General features: G+C 43.8%; 1 protein-coding gene across 2 annotated transcripts; it reads left to right on the top strand.

Moving 5' to 3' along the window:
• Nucleotides 1–46: 46 nt before the first annotated feature.
• Nucleotides 47–20,436, top strand: cad (carbamoyl-phosphate synthetase 2, aspartate transcarbamylase, and dihydroorotase). Of its 2 annotated transcripts, XM_029002855.1 has the most exons (44): nucleotides 47–446; nucleotides 1,125–1,264; nucleotides 1,395–1,524; nucleotides 1,620–1,762; nucleotides 2,524–2,665; nucleotides 2,917–3,088; nucleotides 3,698–3,883; nucleotides 4,439–4,548; nucleotides 4,638–4,780; nucleotides 4,872–5,003; nucleotides 5,102–5,335; nucleotides 5,784–6,005; nucleotides 6,160–6,348; nucleotides 6,429–6,553; nucleotides 7,511–7,644; nucleotides 7,728–7,840; nucleotides 7,980–8,230; nucleotides 8,756–9,002; nucleotides 9,166–9,264; nucleotides 9,336–9,560; nucleotides 9,824–10,006; nucleotides 11,063–11,281; nucleotides 11,410–11,577; nucleotides 11,667–11,849; nucleotides 11,962–12,066; nucleotides 12,547–12,792; nucleotides 12,907–12,988; nucleotides 13,089–13,255; nucleotides 13,440–13,604; nucleotides 13,683–13,814; nucleotides 13,902–14,103; nucleotides 14,857–15,047; nucleotides 15,222–15,362; nucleotides 15,479–15,574; nucleotides 15,656–15,794; nucleotides 16,097–16,135; nucleotides 16,916–17,082; nucleotides 17,175–17,249; nucleotides 17,823–18,035; nucleotides 18,165–18,290; nucleotides 18,555–18,710; nucleotides 19,391–19,492; nucleotides 19,608–19,702; nucleotides 19,829–20,436. In XM_029002855.1, the coding sequence occupies exons 1-44, from the start codon at nucleotides 359–361 to the stop codon at nucleotides 19,926–19,928; spliced, it is 6,717 nt and encodes a 2,238-aa protein (XP_028858688.1). In that variant the 5' UTR covers nucleotides 47–358; the 3' UTR covers nucleotides 19,929–20,436. The 2 variants fall into 2 exon arrangements, with proteins under 2 accessions (XP_028858688.1, XP_028858689.1); XM_029002856.1 differs by lacking the exon at nucleotides 16,097–16,135.
• The last annotated feature ends 126 nt before the right edge of the window (nucleotides 20,437–20,562 follow it).

The following is a 20,562-nucleotide window of genomic DNA, read 5'->3' as shown; positions in this document are numbered from 1 at the left end:
TCGAGAGGTGGGTCTCTTCTCCACACTGCTGTGGCTGCCTGGCAGTGTGGAGTTGGCTTCGTTTCCTCTACGGCGGTTTTGTTTCGTACTTTTTTTTTTTTTACCAAAAACGTCGGGGATTGGGTAAAACATTGACGTCATCCGCAGTCTCGACGCATCTGGTCGCGTATTTGGCTTCGCCGTTGCCGCTTTAAATCAGCATCCGGACGTGGGCTCGGCGGCGTGTTCTTCACGTGGGTTCCTGGAGAAAGTGCGTAGTGCACTTCAGGTGCGATCGCCGATTCTCAGTCCAGAGGCATCTTGGCTACTCGGTAAAATAACAGGACAGCAGCAGCAGCAGCAACAACCAGAAAAAAACATGAAAATGGCAACCTTGATTTTAGAAGACGGAACCGCGTTCCGCGGCAGCCTCTTTGGTGCTGTTGCATCAGTATCTGGTGAAGTTGGTAAGTCCTGATCGCTCTTCAGATCACAATTGACCTGGCAAAAGTTCTGAAGCAGCCAAGAAATACACCGTGACGCGCATCCCCAGTGTAACGCTTCTAGACAACACAATAATAGCTAACCAAACGTTAGCCGGATAAACAATCGCCATGGGTTACATAAATGTGCATCAGTCTGACTTTTTATTACCCAAATAATGTAACGATTGCACCACCATGGCACAACCATGCCTTTCCCGCTGATACTTTTCACGCAGATGCACCCCTCCTCCTCCTCCTCCTTCTTCTTCTCATCCTCCTCCTACCACCAAAAATGCAACTCGTAGCTCCATTCCTATTGGCTCGTGTTCCCAGGACAGAGGGACAGACGTCCCTACTGTCCTGAGCATAAATCCATACCTGCAACCGAACGGGATAAAGTTCGTGTGGCTTCACTGATTAATGGTGGACTGGTTAAGACAAAGTTTACCAACTGGTGGCGAAATCAATTCTGCATAAGCAGTGAAAAATGTAATATTGCAGAGTCAAATGTTTGATTTTTTGGATCTGAAAATGCACATGTGGCCCACGTGGGGCCTGCTTAAACCTCCATTCTAAGCATCCAACGCCGCTGTGTTAAATATCTACCACGGTGCACGAAAACCTCAACCAGACATGTTCTCTTTTTTTTTTTTTTTTCAGTGTTTCAGACTGGCATGGTGGGGTATCCTGAGGCCCTTACCGACCCGTCATACAAGTCCCAGATCCTGACTCTGACCTACCCCCTCATCGGCAACTATGGCGTGCCTGAGGATGAGGAGGGAGAGTTTAAACTCAGCAAGGTGCCACAAGACGTCATCACACTAGTCCCTTTAATAAGTTTCAAGCTCTTCATCTAAAGCACCCCCCCCCAACCAAGCTGCCATTAAAATGTTATAAATTGTAAAGAATTTTTTCCTGGTTGATTTCTAGTGGTTTGAGTCTGGCCGAATCCATGCTTCTGCCCTCATCATTGGAGAACTCTCGCAGAACCCCAGTCACTGGAGTGCCTCCAAATCTCTGGACTGTTGGCTGAAAGAGCAGGGTGTCCCCGGGCTGCAGGGTACGTCCTTGAATTCCCTTTTATTGTTCAAACAAACCAAAAGGTTTCTTAGGGCATGTGGGTAAATTTGGAGCTTCGCTATCTTTACAATGCAGGGGTGGACACGCGGTGCTTGACCAAGAAGATCCGTGAAAAGGGGACCATGCTTGGGAAGCTGGTGGTGGACGGCACCTCTGCTGACAGCATTCCGTTGGACTGTCCTGACAACAGGAATCTGGTTAAAGAGGTTTCCTTGAAGGTAGAACGAGCTGATGGGGGAAACGTGTCGCTAACCTGATCAAATCGCTTTTCGTTTCAGAGATTGATTTTTGACGTGACCAGACCACTCTATCAGTCTTATCACAGCATTTGACCTGCACTCTGATGTCAAAGGGCATCACACTTTTGAAGAAGGATTCATTGTCTTTGCACTATTGTTTGAAACCAAAAGCGACTGTCTCTAGGGTTACTGCTCAGGATCATATGAAGATTTTTGCTGAATAGTTCGCCAAGACCTGGACCTTCACCGAAATTGTGATAAAGTATTTAGTTCCAATGGGAGAACATGCTTTGCCACCTAGTAATTATTCAGATAATTAGACTTCCACAGAAAGCTCCCCTAATCTTGTATGGCTTCTGAATACAGGGAAAACCCCATCCAAACAAAAGAAGAAATAATTCAGAGAATATGAAATGAGCATGCGATCGATGCCAATGCAGGCTTGTTGCTCCATATGCTCCACTTTTTCCTATTCCAAAATATTGGGATTTAGGCCTGAAGGTACCTCTCGCAAAGCCCTGAACATACCTGCCTCTATACAGATAGCATTGCGAAGGTAAATGGGATCTTTAGCTGAAAGGTGTAATGGTTAAATTGAGAACTCTGCTTGCACCCCATTGGCAGTCACTTAAACTTACTGTAATTCTAGTAATTAATGAGTCGTACATATGAGAGTAATATGTTGTGTATATATTGCGATATTGTAATTGACAAAATGTCGTTGATTTGTTGTATGTCAGGAGCCAAAGGTTTTCAACCCGGAAGGAACCATTAAAATCACTGCAGTGGACTGCGGCCTCAAGTACAACCAGATCCGCTGCCTCTGCCAGAGAGGGGCCAGAGTGACCGTGGTACCATGGGACCATCCGCTGGACCCCAAAGGCAAGTAACGATAATCTCCTCTACAAATGCAAGATCCCTCTTTGTGTATAAAATTATTTTCATTTATAAACCCGTGGTGTAACTCATGGTTCTTGAGTATCTTGCATATGTCGTAAATTGAACCCTCACTTGATGCTAATTAAGGGGTGGGCAGGTAAATCATTTTCTGAGTGTATACCCCTGTTCTAAACCCGCGAGAGCGTTTGTGTTTATTTTTCATTTGATTCATTTTGCTTCTTATTTGTTTGCAGACTTTGACGGTCTGTTCATCAGCAACGGCCCAGGAAACCCCGAGTTCTGTAAGGAGACTGTAGAGAACATGAGGAAGGTGGTGTTTGCAGACAATGTCAAACCTGTGTTTGGGATCTGCCTTGGCCATCAGCTCCTTTCCCTGGTCATTGGTGCGAAAACGTACAAAATGAAGTAAGTCCTTGGCTGTGGAATGGTCTGTTGTGTCTCTGCGTGGTTTGTATCATTCTGACCACTGTTTGAAAATGAGCGTCAGTCCTTTGTCTGGTCAAGGTTGGCAATGTTTCCCAGGGTCAAACACCCTCCTGTTTCTCTGGAAGCAGCCGAGTGTGTGATGTGGGTTTAAGCTGAGCTCAGCAGTCTGGCCTGCTCATGCTGGTGAGAAGTGTCTGTCTGTCTCTGTGTGTATGGGATGGCTTCTTCATTAGCTTTGTCTCAAGGTTGCATTCCACCATTCCACTTGAGCCACATGTGAAAGTGACTGTATTTGTCACAGTAAATCCTCTGCATTTGACCCATCTTCCTTGATGAGCAGTGGGCAGCCATGAAAGGCACCTGGGGAGAAGTGTGTGGGTACGGTACCTTGCTCAAGGAGACCTCAGTGGCACCTTTGCGGTTGGGGATTTGAACACGCAACCCTTTGAGTCAGCTTTCTTACCCACTACACCCCAAGGCCACCACTGCCTCGAGATTGATGTATTTATAAAAGTTTTGCATGAACTGTCAAGCCGAGATCCATTATGTTCATAGCACAGTTCAACATATGAGCCATGTTTATTGTAGGTATGGAAATCGTGGTCATAACCAGCCATGCATCCACAAAGGCACAGGTCGCTGCTTCATCACCTCACAGAACCATGGCTTTGCGGTGGATCCTGGTACACTCCCCGAGGACTGGGATGTGCTCTTCACCAACGCCAACGACCACAGCAGTGAGGGCATAGTCCACAACTCCAAACCTCTTTTCAGGTGACACCTTATGCTGTTGTCCCTGTTATGGGAAAGACATAAGTTTTGCTTTATACGTTCAAGTGTAAGTTTATTTATCACATATTTAGTAATAGAGGGTTCAACAGGCAGTGAAATGGATCCTTATTGACTGTGCAACATGAACTGCCCAGTTTAGCTAGATTTGCTTAAGTCACATAAAATAAAGTGAAACAATCAAGAAATTATTGGAGATACTCTGGGTTAAGCGTCTTGCTCAGGAATACAATGGTAGTAAGTGGGGTTTGAACCTGTGACCACCCCATGGATGAGATGTGTAGAACAGCAGTCCTGGCCTTGATGCTTCCTGGCCTGATTTCAGAAGCTGAAACGGGCAGTTTTTTTGGTGTGGGATGTGTTTTGCAATCCTGGTGGCCCTCTGAATCTCCTGCGGTGATAGGAAAAATGTCCTGCCATGTGGGTCGCTCTCTGTAGGGCGATCTTGCACACAGCTACTGCCAAAGCAAGAGGTAGATGCTCTCCAAGGTTGGTGTTTTAATTTCTGTGTTCTTTTTTTTTTGTTGTTGTTATCCTCAGTGTCCAGTTCCACCCCGAGCACATGGCAGGCCCAACTGATTTGGTTAGTCTGTTTGACGTATTTCTGGACACGGTCAAAGATTCCAAATGGGGAAAGACTGGAAAACCAGGTTTGGTTATCAGTGCATTGTACCCGTTTCTGTATTTAAATACAATGGTTTATAGTTTAATAGTTTTTCTTCGTCTTATTTCTCCTTAGTGAAGCAGAGGCTCACAGAGCACCTCACCTACTCCGGGTCACCCAACCCAGACAAGTTTGTTCGGCCTCACAAGGTGCTTATCCTTGGTTCAGGAGGCCTCTCCATTGGCCAGGCTGGGGAGTTTGACTACTCTGGGTCTCAGGTGGGTGACCACTCACTGAGTCGATACGAATTTTGTGTGTCTTAATAAAAAAAAAAATAATAATAAATTTTTTTTTTATTGCTTTATATAGGCAATCAAAGCTCTGAAAGAGGAAAACGTCCAGACAGTCCTCATTAACCCCAACATCGCCACGGTGCAGACCTCGAAGGGACTGGCCGATAGGGTCTACTTCCTGCCCATTACTCCAGAGTATGTTACTGAGGTAAAGAACATTTTTCCTTTAAATTAATTGAAGCCCTTTTTTTTTATCTTCCCCCCCTTATAGCGCTGCAACAATGACCTTGTTTCTCTCTCCTGTAGGTGATTAAGAACGAGCGGCCGGATGGGATCCTGCTCACCTTTGGGGGACAGACCGCCCTGAACTGTGGAGTGGAGCTGACCAAACAAGGGGTACTGGCAAAGTACCAGGTGCCTGTGCTGGGGACCCCTGTCTCCTCCATTGAAATGACCGAGGACAGGAAGATCTTTGTGGAGAAGATGGAGGAGATTAATGAGCACGTGGCCCCCAGTGAAGCGGCATTGTCTGTTGAGCAGGTGAGTGTGGTGCTGCTGTCATAGCTCTCAGAAACACTTGAGAAGTGTTCCTATAGTCTGTAACATTTTAATAATGCAATAATTACATGGAAAGGAAGTTTGTCGCCAACCGCAGTCTACGATATGATACAGATGTCTACAACCCTGTACCTTATTCTGTATTTTTTACATATGCAAGCATTTTAAGGACTGTCCTGGCTGTGTTGTTGGAATGATCCTTGCCTAAGCTGTAATTGAAGAATTATGGCCAGTGCAAGACACTATAGCCCAATAAATGTTCCAAAGCTGCATAAGCAAAATAAAAATGCAATGGGATTTAAATCTTGCCATTTAAAGGCTGAAGTTATATAGTTGCATATGGGAAACCTCAACACAATATAACTTTTATCCTAATTAAGTAATTCTGAGATCCAAATCCCTGTTGTTTTTTTGTACTTTCTGTTCATAGGCTCTGGCTGCTGCTGAGAGGCTGGGCTACCCAGTACTGGTCCGTTCTGCCTTTGCTCTGGGAGGATTAGGATCGGGATTTGCCAACAACAGTGAGGAGCTCACCAGCCTGGTCACCCAGGCGTTTGCTCACACCTCTCAGGTCCTGGTGGACAAGTCCCTCAAGGGCTGGAAGGAGATTGAGTATGAAGTGGTCAGAGATGCCTTCGACAACTGTGTGACGGTATGTACATCTTCTGCAGTTAACATGTCAGAATAAAAGGTTTCTTAGTTTAATTGTGAATTGTACCCCTTTCTGCATCTGTGACATTTTGAATGCAGTGCATGTCTTTGAATGTGAAACGGTTTGAAATAATATATTTACTCTAATGCTTTAGGTTTGTAACATGGAGAACGTGGACCCTCTGGGCATCCACACTGGTGAATCGATAGTGGTGGCTCCCAGCCAGACGCTAAATGACTACGAATATAACATGCTGAGGAACACTGCCATCAAAGTCATCCGCCACCTGGGCATTGTGGGAGAGTGTAACATCCAGTACGCCCTTAACCCAGAGTCTGAACAGGTCCGCTCTCAGAAGACCAAGAACGTTAGCATATTGACATGACTGCCTTGTAAATCAACTGCAATTGATTTGTTTTCTAGTATTACATCATAGAGGTGAATGCTCGCCTCTCCCGAAGCTCAGCCTTGGCCAGTAAGGCCACCGGCTACCCCCTGGCCTATGTGGCAGCCAAGCTAGGCCTAGGGATCCCTCTACCTGTCCTCAAGTAAGTCCTACCGGAGCATGATGTTACGTTTTTGTAGGGCTGTGCGGTATAAACAGTATGCAATATACATTTGTCCAACAGGACAGGAGAGATTTTGATTATACTGGCCTACCTCAGAAATATCCGGTCCTTACAAAAATGACAGCCTCATCACCTGCGCGAAACCACGCCTACTTGCAGTACGAGCCATATGTTTCGGGCGAGAGCACAGAGCGCATGTCAGGGTTTCCGCAGATCCTTAAATCCTAAATTTGAGTTTCCAAAAAAAGGAAGGCCTTAAATATCATTCCTTAAATCTAGAATTTAAAGGTAAAAACATCTGCAGATCCAATAAATGAAAATAAAAGAATCTGCCTTCAATCTGTCAGTAATTGGCCAGTCGCTGCGCTTTTCAGGGTTTACTAAGTGCAGCCCGCATGTCAGTGCCCAATACGGAAAACCGGAGGTGGAAATGACCAGGGCTGATCCTAGCCTGTTGGGTACCCTGTGCAAAAAAAGTCATTATGATTTTTTTTTTTTTTTTTTTTAATTACAAAATAAAATCCTGGAGGGACATATTGTTATTTAGATATTTTAGACTTTTTTTTTTAAATGTTAACTCTTCAGCTGTATAAAGAAGATTTTATATAATCACTCGCATGATACAAATACCTGGTATTTCACTGGAATTATGGGTGTGACAAAGTCCACTTTCAGTAGAATTGCCCAGAAATTGGTATATCTGATATACGGTTATGTTGTATATTGATGTAATCCTTAAAAGTTTTATTATACAACTTCCTGCAACAGTGACTTTGCTATGGACACATGTTACCCTTTTAAAAACAGTTACATTAATATTTACCTATTAAATTATATACAGTCTATGGTTAAAATTCCTATAGCAATATACATTTATTTTGTATAATTTTCAGCAAGATTAAAATGGGACGTCATGTGTCTTCACTGTTTTCGCAGGAATTCTGTCACCAACTCCACTACAGCCAACTTTGAGCCCAGCCTGGATTACTGTGTGGTGAAAGTGCCACGATGGGACTTGAGCAAGTTCATCCGCGTCAGCACCAAGATCGGCAGCTCCATGAAGAGCGTCGGTGGGTGTACCACTAAATAATTCACCGGTCATGTTTTCTGGAACTTTTGGTTGTCGAACTTGAATCACTCTCTGTTTCCATAGGGGAAGTGATGGCGATCGGACGCAACTTTGAGGAGGCCTTTCAGAAAGCCTTAAGGATGGTTGATGAGAACTGTGTGGGGTTTGATCACACAATTAAGCCCGTTTCTGAGCAGGTCTGACTTTTTACATTTTGCCATTAGGTTCAAGTTCATTTTTAAGCAGGACATTACTTCTCAAGATCTGTACAGAGAAGATTCGATGTGTTCGCTAATAATGTTCTTTATTTTTGGATATTGATATCCTTTCCCTCAGGAGCTTCAGACCCCCACGGACAAACGTATATTTGTCTTGGCTTCTGCGTTCCGAGCAGGGTATACAGTGGACCGTCTGTATGAGCTTACCAAGATTGACCGCTGGTTCCTGCACAAGATGAAGAACATCACAGACCACGGGCGGCTGCTGGAAACCTACAACCAGGACGAGAGTGCCATGCCGCCGGAGCTGATGCGGAAAGCCAAACAGTTGGGCTTCTCCGACAAGCAGATCGCCTTGGCAGTGCAGAGGTATATATTTTATTCCAGAAAGTGTGTGTCTACTTTACTTTACTTGGCAGATGCTTTTATCCAAAGCGACTTACAAGAGGAAGACACCAGCAATTCTCATTCGGTGTTCCTAGATTTTGAGTTACAAAACTAAGAGCCTTGATAAGGCCTAACTTGTCAAGAATAGAACATGATAGGGAATTGTTAAGTGCTAGAAATTATTATTATTATTTTTTTTGTGAGTGTGTGTGTGCGTGTGTTAGACTTGTTTGAAATACTTTTTAAACAAGTGGGTTTTCAAATAGTCTCGGCTAGTCAAATGGAGCAGGGCAAATTGTTCCACCAGCCAGGGACAACAAAGGAGAATAGAGTCGAATGGGATCGGAGACGCCGTGAAGAGGGAATTTTTTTTGTCTCATTTCGTTTGCAGATCTGAGAGGGCGTGCAGGAGTGTAGCCATGTCTATTGGTTTGAGCTGTAATTGGAAGATGGGGGGGGTGTCAATTTCAGTCTCTTACTTACTTCATCCTCTCCCCTTCCCTCCAGCACTGAGCTGGCCGTTCGGAAGCTTCGCCGCGACTGGAGCATCCTCCCAGTGGTGAAGCAGATAGACACCGTTGCAGCAGAGTGGCCCGCCCACACCAACTACCTGTACCTGACCTACCACGGCACTGAGAGCGACCTGGTTTTCAAAGAACCCCATGTGATGGTGATCGGGTCTGGGGTGTACCGCATTGGCAGCAGCGTGGAGTTCGACTGGTGTGCAGTGGGCTGCATCATGGAGTTGCGCAAGGTGAGTGAAATGGAATATCCCATATTTCATTTTTGAGTGGCAACGGAATTGATGTAATTCCAGTAGATGGCGCCAAAGCTGATATTTTGTAACATTTTTATTGGTCTACAGAATAGTGTGTGTGATTTCCTCTGTAACAAGATGTTGATAAATGTTTCTGCAGATGGGCTATAAAACGATCATGGTGAACTACAACCCTGAGACAGTCAGCACTGACTATGACATGTGCAACCGCCTCTACTTTGACGAGATCTCCTTTGAGGTACAGTATCCCGCTCTCGGATTTACTTGCACCGCTGCCCTTCAGCTCTAAGCACTTCTCCTCTGTACCAGGTGGTAATGGACATCTATGAGATGGAGAACCCAGAGGGCGTCATCTTGTCCATGGGAGGCCAGCTGCCCAACAACATAGCAATGTCGCTGCACCGACAGCAGTGCAGAATCCTTGGGACCTCGCCGGAGTTCATCGACTCTGCTGAGAACAGGTTCAAGTTTTCCAGAATGCTGGATGCCATTGGCATCAGTCAGCCGAGGTGGAAAGAGCTTTCTGATACCGAGGTATGAGATTCTTGTCTGTCAAGTTCAGTTGAAGGTGTTCAACCCAGTTCCATGTTGTCTATGAACTTGGTCTATTGAATATTTTGAATTGGAGCAAATGCACAGCAGGTTAAATTCTTCTTGCATTCCATACTGCAACAAAATCTGCCGTGTTTGAATCATGTCTAGATTTTCTCCTAAAGCCAGAAAGTCACGTAGAGAGACCATGTTTAAGGTACGCCCCCTTCCACACTGATGGAAGTTTGTGCTTTTTGTCCCACCAGTCAGCCATGGGTTTCTGCGAGACTGTTGGCTACCCCTGCCTGGTGAGGCCATCATACGTGCTGAGTGGGGCAGCCATGAATGTGGCGTATTCAGACCGAGACCTGGAGAAGTATCTCAGCAGCGCAGTTGCCGTGTCTAAGGAGCATCCAGTAGTCATCTCCAAATTCATTCATGAAGCCAAAGTAAGGGAGACCAGATGCTGATGCTCTAAGCATGTTGAGTGTAGTTTTGGGAGGGTTTGTATTTAATGTGTATGATTTATATGAACATAATGGAGAGAACAAAAAATTATTGTTTTTCTTTATTTCTATACACTTCATGTTGATGATTAATTTCAGACTTGGACATTTGAAATGGAAGATGGTGAGTTATATAACTTATGAGTGTGACAGAAAATGCGTTTGAGTCACTGTACTGCACTGAGCCAAAGTCTTCAGATGGGCATTTGTTCAAATTCGCCGCTGCACTGCTTGCTGGTACTCAGTGGTGGACAAAGTATGTAGACCATGTACATATAGTACATACAAATAGCCAGCATTACTGCAGTAAATTTTCTTCTTTTAATCATCATTTCATGGTTCACGATTATTTATGTAGTGACACAGAAGCACAAAACATTGAAGGCCAAACAATTTCCATGAAAGAAGAAACCAAGTGGTTATGAAACAACTTTGCCTGTTCCAACTTTTTTCATTTTAAATATTTATTTGTAATTATATTTATCTGTAAGTTTAATTTGATGCAGTTAAATAATAAAACAAGTCATACAAATGATTTCATTTACTAGGTTTTGTTCTGTGTATAAACCCACCAAATCAAATTTATTATAATAATTATTATTTAATATAATAATTTTTTTTTTTTTTTTTGGAACAGTCACAATTGTATGTGTTAGCATATTCCCACACAGTCAGGGACATGGTTGATATTCTTTGATTTGATTTAGTTATACTGTTGAACTGGGTTCACTCATGAGTAAAAAGCAACGACAAATTTTACATGAAGTGACTCAAAAAGGAAGATACTCAAATATATACACAGGAGGAAAAACCTTGTATATTGTTACTGTCCACCACTGCCTGTACTTAATGTTACTTGATTTTAACAGTTTTACGTTTTTATGTGTTGACACTCGCACACTAGAGTCTTATGCTTTTTGGTTGGTTTTGTAGTGCCTGTCTGATGTGGGGGTTCAATTTAAGTGTCCTAAAAAGCTGACTAACGCCTTTGTTTGGCAGGAAATCGACGTAGATGCTGTGGCTTGTGATGGCGTGGTTATCGCCATTGCGGTATCCGAGCACGTTGAGAATGCTGGGGTGCATTCTGGAGATGCCACGCTGGTCACCCCACCCCAGGACATTAACCAGAAAACGATGGAGCGCATCAAGTTGATAGTACATGCAATTGGACAGGAGCTTCAGGTCACAGGCCCCTTCAACCTTCAGCTTATTGCCAAGGTGAGATTCAGAATGAAAATGGTGACCGTGTACAGCAGGTGTGGATCACATCTTTCTTTTGGATGTCTAAGTGTACTGATAGGGTGTTGACCTGGTTTTGGGAATTTCTTTTTTGTCCTTTTTCTTAGGATGACCAGCTGAAGGTGATTGAATGCAATGTTCGTGTCTCCCGCTCCTTCCCCTTCGTCTCCAAGACTCTTGGGGTCGATCTTGTTGCCCTAGCAACACAGGTTATCATGGGGGAGGAGGTGGAACCAGTAGGACTCATGAAGGGCACAGGCATTGTGGGTGTAAAGGTAAGGAGGAGATGGTCCTGCTATAAGGTTATTACTAACACCTCAGTGCCATCGTGTTTCCATTAGGTTTTGTATGAATGACCCTGCAGGTTCCTCAGTTCTCCTTCTCCCGTCTGGCTGGAGCGGATGTGGTGTTGGGTGTAGAGATGACCAGCACTGGTGAGGTTGCTTGCTTTGGTGAGAACAGATATGAGGCGTACCTGAAAGCCATGTTGAGCACTGGATTTAAAATCCCCAAGAAGAACATACTGCTTTCCATTGGCAGCTATAAGGTAGGCTTCCCTCCTATTATTCTGTGCTGAGACAACCAAGGTTTCTGCTTTGAATCGTCATCTCTGTCGTTTATATTCAACAGTTTTGTATTGCACTTTTAATCACCTTCAGAACAAGAGCGAACTGTTGCCCACAGTCCAGGCCATGGAGAGTCTAGGTTACTACCTGTACGCTACACTTGGTACCGCGGATTTCTACACAGAGCATGGAGTCAAGGTACTGCACAACACACCACTGACATTACGCAAATATTAGGGGGGTGTTATTTCTGGGGTCTGTTTTAAAAAAACCCGTTGAGCTTTATTTAAAAATTAAGACTATCAATGAATGGACTGTCACATAACAAGATAGCATGGCAATCTATGAATGTGTTTAATTCCCCAAACTGTGCATTAGTGAAACTATTAATTGAAAAATAAAATGGCAAATCTTGTCTACTATATTCCTAAAGCAAATTTTAAAATGCTGCTTAGAATATGAATCAGAAATCTATCTTGAAATAGTTTTTGTTACAGCTGCACAAAAGATAAGGCACACAATGCAGTCTTGTGTATAAAACAATATACTGTGTGGGGGGGAAAAAACACAAATTGGTCTAATGGAAAAGGAGTGATTTTGCTACATGTATGGCAACACGTTGATAAGAATATATTAGTGAACCGGAGCCTTGCTTAAACAGTAATGTTTGTGCTGCAGGTCATGGCTGTAGACTGGCCATTTGAGGAGGAGGACAGCGACTGCCCCAGCAAAGACAAGCAGAGAAATATTATGGACTACCTGGAAGAGAACCACTTTGACCTGGTCATCAACCTGTCCATGAGGAACTCCGGAGGGCGACGCCTCTCTTCCTTTGTCACCAAGGGTTACCGGACCCGTCGCATGGCTGTCGACTACTCTGTTCCTCTCATCATTGACATAAAGTGCACCAAGCTGTTTGTTCAGGTCAAACCACTTCAATAATCATTTGACTTCCTTTTTTGGGGGGGGAAATTGCTTGATATGTCAAAGCTGCTGCATCCCAGTAGATTATTCATGATTATCGTGACGTGTGTTTAGGCATTGCATCGGATTGGGCAGGCTCCAGCCGTAAAGACTCACGTGGACTGCATGACCTCACAGAAGCTCATCCGTCTGCCAGGTGAAAAGATTGCAACCCCACCCTCGCTATATTTACTTTTGTGGTCCCTGCCTTCAATGCCTTCCATGCTGAAATTTGCTCATCATTATGTCCCCTTTAGGCCTCATTGACGTGCATGTTCACTTGCGGGAGCCTGGTGCTACATATAAGGAGGACTTCGCCTCAGGCACTGCAGCTGCCCTAGCAGGGGGCATCACCATGGTGTGTGCCATGCCCAATACGAACCCTGCTGTTATCGATCCAAGCTCTCTTGCCCTGGCACAGAAGGTAAAGTCAGATTGTAACGAACTGTATATATATTTCACATAGAAAAGGTTGTCTTCATAAACTGTTTAGATTTTTTTATTATTTTTTTTATCTTCATTAAGTATAGGTCAGTCTTTGTTTCACTGTTAATTAACAAACTTAAAAAAAAAAAAAAAATGCTTACGTGGTGCTGGTGTGGTTTTAGTTGGCCAAAGCAGGGTGCCGCTGTGACTACACACTGTTCGTGGGAGCCGCATCAGACAATGCCGCCATCCTGCCGTCCATCGCCAACTCTGCTGCTGGACTAAAGATGTACCTCAATGACACTTACTCGACGCTGAAGATGGATAACGTTTCTTTGTGGATGGAGGTACAGGGCCCATTGAATGTAGACCAAGGGGGAGTGAATTTTGAGACGCAAGGTCTAATTTTCCCCTCTCTCTCTCAGCACTTTGAGAAGTGGCCAACACACTTGCCCATTGTGGCCCATGCTGAGAAACAGACCGTTGCAGCCATTTTGATGGTGGCTCAGTTATACCAGAGAGCTGTTCACATTTGCCACGTGGCCAAGAAAGAGGAGGTATTAGAATGTTGCACCTTCCATGGAGTAGCCAAACTACATAAAAGGGCCTTTTTTTGGACCTCATTATGACCTCTGATTTTGTAGATCTTGATAATTCGTGCCGCTAAGCAGAAAGGCATCCAGGTGACATGTGAGGTAGCACCCCACCACCTCTTCCTCTGTGAGGACAACATTCCAGTCATTGGGGGCGGAAGGGCGCAGGTCCGTCCCATGCTGGGCACCCGTGAGGACATGGAGGCTCTCTGGGAGAATCTGGACATTATCGACTGCTTCGCCACGGACCATGGTGAGAGACAAATAATGACGTGGAGGACCATTACGTTGAACACAACACACTCTTACACAGTAAACATTTTAAGATGCATGATTCACATATTCCACTGTAAATATGATTGTCAAATTTTGGTCCAATCATTTTTTTTTTATTATTCCAAAAAAACATCTCAACATTTGAAACTGCTACTAACAATCCCCAAACATTTTACACACTCAACCACACAACAAACCTGCATATTATACATATATGACAATAGACAAATTTTCCAGAACAAAAACTTCTAGGAGTTAGGAATAGATTTAGATAGAGACTGGAGATGAAATCTATCATGCTCATATATGGCTCCCAGGGGTTTAGAAAAGGCCCTTCATTTGCCCCTTGCAATATCTGCAATTTCCATGCCAATAGTTTGCAAGTTCCTTCTTCCATAGTCCCAAGGAGGGGGCGTCCATACTCCTCCAGCAGAGCGCAATAGCGCTCCTAGCTTGAAGCAGTCTGAAGTCCAGCAGTTTAGTCTGTTTCTTTGTTTGTGTAAATTCCACTGTGTGTGTGTGTGTGTGTGTGTGTGTGTATATATAAAATTTTGTATGCGTCTAGGACACGTCTAACATTGTGATAACCTTGCCTTGTTGATCCATTACCAGATTGGGTATTTATACAAGTTTTATAAATTTTTTATTATGACGTGGCAGTTTCCAGTCCAAATTAGTCTGGGTTAATGCATCTTATGATCTCATCCCTTGTGGTTACATGGGTCTGCAGCTCCTCACTCTGTGGAGGAGAAGAATTGTGAAAAGCCCCCTCCTGGATACCCAGGCCTAGAGACCATGCTTCCTCTGCTTTTGACCGCTGTCAGCGAGGGCCGGCTCACCATTGATGACATCATCCAGAGGCTCTATGAGAACCCGCGCAAGATCTTCTCCTTACCTGCACAAGAGAACACTTATGTGGAGGTACAAGTGTCAAAATCGGACCCTGTGGTTGTAGAATAGAATTGTCTCAAGTGAAATTGTACAGGTACAACAATGTTATACATTGTTCTACTTAGAGACAGATTTATTTTAAATAGTACTGGTAGAAATCTTTTTTTAATGTAATAATGTGCTCTATTCTGACTCCATAACCAGGTGGATCTGGAGCAGGAATGGGTGATCCCCACACACATGCAGTTCACCAAGTCCAAGTGGACACCATTTGAGGGCATGAAGGTTAAGGGCAGGGTCAGGAGAGTAGTGCTGCGAGGAGAGGTGGCCTACATTGATGGACAGGTGAATACATGCTTAGCTTCTCGTTGTCTCATCCAGCACTAGCAGATTTGAAGTTTAATGTAAATCTATTATGTTGGTGAAATCAGTAGTGAAAAGTGCTTCCTTCTGTAAACCAGGTCCTGGTGCCTCCTGGTTATGGTGAAGATGTGAAGACTTGGCAAGTGGCTTCTCAGACCCAGGTCAGCAATGAGCCAGTAAAGGAGACCCCAAAGGTACCAGACTGCAAATATAAATGAAATGTTTCCTTTCTGTGTAATTGCACGAATTAATGTCTTGTGTGTTCTGTGCGTCAGACCCCCGAGCGGCCCCGCCCTCTCGTCATCAGTGATTCTCTCCGTGCCCGGGCCCCAAGTCCCCGTCGATCCGTTGGAGACGGACGCTTCACACAGCCCCAACGCATCCACCACACATCTGACCCTGGCCTCCCCCCAGGTACTACGAGTCACAAATGCTCCACCTCAGTGTTCCTGTTCGCTGCTGCTCTTTGAAGCAGCCGGTTTAGGATCAATGCTGGGAACCATTGGCAGATTCAAAGGAACGTAATCTTTAAATCAACTGAAATTACCACAAGTTTTAGTCCCCTTGTCTCATTGTGCATACAAGTTGCTTGAAATGTTAACAAATAGCAAGCGATTGGTTGCTAAAGTTCATAAACTTTAAAAGACAGCTTTTGAGCCCCACTGCATATGACCGTTCCACTAACGTTGTTTCTTTGTGGTGCAACGTGGTGGCAGCGGAAGACACTTCGAGCACGAGGAAGGCGTGTGACGCAGGTTTGATGTTTGCAGTGACGTCCCTCTCTAACCGTACAATCTGCGACCACTAATCTACTGCTTGACTGTCAGGCCTTTCCCGTTCTCATGGCCTAGCAAGAGAGGACAGAGATGAGGGTTCCAAACCTGTTTAAAGTGGGAAGTCATGACCAACCAGTTCCTTCCAAAGGGGGATCGTGTAAACGAACTACTTGGTGTAACGAGCTATATAATAAATTAATTTTAAATTAAAGCTGAGGGACATGCAAACATAAAAAGTGACGAGCTAATTTCTACTTCAGCAGTGACTTAAGGCCCAAAAGACCAGAGTTTGGGTTTGTTCAGAAATAAATATTGTTATAATTGTATTTACAAAAACTGGCCCATAAATTGAACACATCAGGGCAGACAATCCAAATAATTCTGGGTGTTGTTCAGAACCAGAGAAGTTGCCCCTTTTGTCGATGACTAGCTTAGCATAGCCTCAGTTATCGTAAGGACTGATCGCTTCATCTCAAGGAATCTGGATGTGCAAAAGTGTTATAAAATTCTCCGGGACTTGGTCTGGCACTTTGCTTGCATTTTTATGCTTTTTATATATATAATTTTTTTTGGCTGTTGTGCAGCTTTGTATTAAACCAAAAAAAAAAAAAAAAAAAAATCTGTCTGGCTGCTGCGTCATGTCATTTTTGTAGTATAGAGTTACCACTTTGCATGCCGAGTACTAACATAGTTTCTACTCGCCTGGCCCAGTACAAAGTTCCTTCTGTGTCTGAGGGGATGTTATCTCGACCCATTCAGACATGGCCTCTCTGACGGACTCGTACCCCCACCCTCCACCGCTGGCGAGGATCCTCTCCCCCTTGGCCGGACAGGCCGCCGTCGTGTCCCACCTGCAGACCTCGCCGTTGCTGCACCCTCTGGTGGGCCAGCACGTCCTGTCTGTGCACCAGTTCACCAAGGAGCAGGTAGGCTCCATAGAGACCTCTTAGCATTTGGATTTTAAGCTAAACTGATTTCCTCAATAATACTTTTTTTTTTTTTTTTTTGCTCAATGCAGATGTCTCACTTGTTTAACGTTGCTCATACGCTTCGTCTGTTGGTGCAAAAAGAGAGGAGCCTTGATATTCTGAAGGTAAGAGCACAATAGGACACAATGACTCAACAACATTAGATTTAGAGATTGTGGATTTGAAGTTGGGCCACGGTTAGCGACACAACTTCTCACCTCCAAGGCTGTGAGTTCGAATCCCGACCCGGACCTTGTGTGTGCAGAGTTTACATGCCCTCCCCGTCTTTGTGTGGGTTTTCTTCGGGTTCTGTCTTAAAAATATTAGGTGTGTGTGTGTGTGTGTGTGTGTGTGTGTGCGCCCTGTGGTGGACTGTCCCAGGATGGGCTCCGGCAGCTGAGGCCCTGAGTAACAGGACTTATCGGTTAAGGAGAATGAGCGAGAAATTTGAAGTAGTGTTCAAGACTTCCTTTTCCATCTGTAGCATGTGTTACTGGCATTTAAAGCCTTAACATGGTATTAGATGAAGGTATGGTGAACCTGATTTATATAACAGAATGAGGCAATTTAGCATTTGCCAAATAATGAAATGTTCTGAAATCCAGTGTGGTGTACTTTTTATGTGAAGTGGACTGTAGTGTGGTATTTTAGCCATTGTTTGAGGTGGTGGTGTGTTTTCCCTTTGTCCGTCTATGCAGGGTAAAGTCATGGCCTCCTTGTTCTACGAGGTGAGCACGCGCACCAGCAGCTCCTTCGCGGCAGCCATGCAGCGCCTGGGCGGTTCTGTGGTGCACTTTTCAGAGTCCACCTCGTCTGTGCAGAAGGGCGAGTCTTTGGCCGACTCTGTTCAGACCATGAGTTGCTACGCTGATGTGCTGGTTCTTCGCCATCCCACGCCAGGAGCTGTGATGGTGACGTCTTGTTTGGTCCATCTTAACTGTCTATCTGCTTTCTAACTCAATGTGAACTGAGTTAGGGGGGGTAAGATTGGTGTATATTTGAGGTGCATGTGTCTCATAAAACCATTTATTCATTTACAGACTGCTGCAAAGTACTGCCGTAAACCTGTGATCAATGCAGGGGATGGGGTGGGAGAGCACCCCACCCAGGCCCTGCTAGATGTTTTCACCATCCGAGAAGAGCTTGGGACAGTCAACGGCATGACTGTGAGTGCAGTTCATTGAGATCATGAGTTTTATTTTATTCAGCGAGCATCTGTTTTATTATTTTAATTATCTAATCAGTTGCATTTTAAATGCTTTGGCCACTTTATTAGGTACATCTACATTTTACAGATTCAAGTGTGATATAAGGTCATGTAGTCACTTCACTGGTTTACCTACTGGTTATGTGTCAAAATAGTTGCTTAGTTTTAAATTCTGCTTGCTGGTGTAGCAGGGTGGTTTTTAAGCCTTTCTCTTTGCTTTCAGGTGACCATGGTTGGGGATCTGAAACATGGGCGCACAGTACATTCTCTGGCCAAGCTGCTCACCCAGTATAGGATCACCCTACGCTATGTTGCCCCCAAGAACCTGCACATGCCTGCTGACATAATCAACTTTGTGGCGTCCAAAGGCATTAAGCAGGTACTAAGCATTAACATGTATTTTTACCCTTCCTTACAGTGGTGGCCTGTAACTCATATTGCTATCGGAAAAGGTATTTTAACTATTGGAATTAATAACTGGTCGAACATCAACCAGGCACTTCCTTTAGCTGTGGATCAGACCTACACATCGTTCAGGAGGAATCTACGTTCCTCCTGGCAGAACTGCTTTAGCTCTCATATTTATTTGAACGTTTCATGCGCATGGCTCTCAAGTCATTCCATACCGTCTCTTTTGGGTTGAGGTCTCTGCTCTGACATGGCAACCCCAAAAAGCTAATTTTCTGTTGCTTCTCCAAAATGTCCTGTTGCATCACCAAACATCTGATAATTGTTTAGATTAACATTTTTCCTCAAATGTGCACATTTACATGCTCTTCATCCATATTTTTATTCCTAGATTTTATACTATTCATTTTCTTGACTGTACATTTGAACATTTTATACTGTGCTGTGACAGTACATTTATTCTGTTCTATTGTTTTTCTTAATTCTTTTTTATATTTGTCCTTACCACTTTCTGCTGTGACCAAGCAAATTCCCCACTTGTGGAACTAATAAAGCTTTATCTAGTTTTAATCATGTAACCATATAAATGTTTGTCTTGTTGTAGGTCTCCCTATTAATCTGTAACACCCTTTTCCCTTGTGTTCATAACAGGAGGAATTTGACAGCATTGAAGAAGCCCTGCCTGACACTGACGTCCTGTACATGACCAGGATCCAGAAGGAGCGCTTTGCTTCAGAGGAGGAGTACAAAGCAGTAAGCAGACACCATTCCCTTTTTGTCTTACTTTTAGGCTTTCATCAGTTTGAATATGAGGTGGGCTCACAGCAGTATATTGTACACTCACTGTGCAACTATGTGTCTTTGACAGTGCTTCGGTCAGTTTATCCTCACTCCCCACATCATGACTACAGCCAAGAGGAAGATGGTGGTGATGCACCCTATGCCCAGAGTCAATGAAATTAGGTATAAATGTTTAGTTTTTAGCAGCATTTAACAATATGTTAAAGCTAAAAAGGATGATCGTACAAATAACCATTTAAATATGTGGGAAAATTAAGCTCTTGTAACCTGCAAATCTCTTTTGTGTAGCCCCGAGGTGGACACTGATCCCAGAGCTGCCTACTTCCGCCAAGCTGAGAACGGCATGTACATCCGCATGGCCCTGCTGGCAACCGTTTTGGGAAGATGAAAACGTAGTTCTGCGTAGCATGAACGCAAAATCAGAGAAATACACAAAGGCATGCACAAATGGATGTGCAGAACTCATTCATTCACATAAGTACACTTTTTCAAGCACACAATCAATGTGTTTGGCTGCTCTGTTGTCTAGTCCTAGGTACCAAGAATAGTAATAATGGACATTATCAAGGGACTTTAAACTCATGTATGTGTTCATTTCAAAACAACACTAAATTCCAACATTCCATCATCCATGACCACCCTAACTATACACTAGATAAAATCTTTTGTTTTCATCTGTGTAACTAAGAGTGTGTCTCTCCTTCATCATGTTCTCTTATGCATTTTCCACAGTAATGATAGTCACCTAATGAACATTTGTCCTTTCTTACTGCTGTGTAGCGTGGTGCCTTTCAATACCTACCTGAAATGTTTCCCTTTTTTAAAAGACAGATTTTTTTTTTTTTTTGGAAATGCTTTGTATTTTTAGATAATGAAATAAACTTGAAATGACTTGATTTGTTGCATTATTTGCAAATTAAAATAATTTGTGCATACGTTACCCAGATTTTAACATTCGTTCGGATGTTCAATCTGAAATATGTGTGGTATGATAAATATCCACTGGTTTAATGCTACTGATA

This window comes from Denticeps clupeoides, chromosome 14, assembly GCF_900700375.1.
Source record: "Denticeps clupeoides chromosome 14, fDenClu1.1, whole genome shotgun sequence".
Classification (NCBI taxonomy): domain Eukaryota; kingdom Metazoa; phylum Chordata; class Actinopteri; order Clupeiformes; family Denticipitidae; genus Denticeps; species Denticeps clupeoides.
Note: the sequence above shows the minus strand (reverse complement) of the source record. Positions and strands in the feature narration are given on the sequence as shown.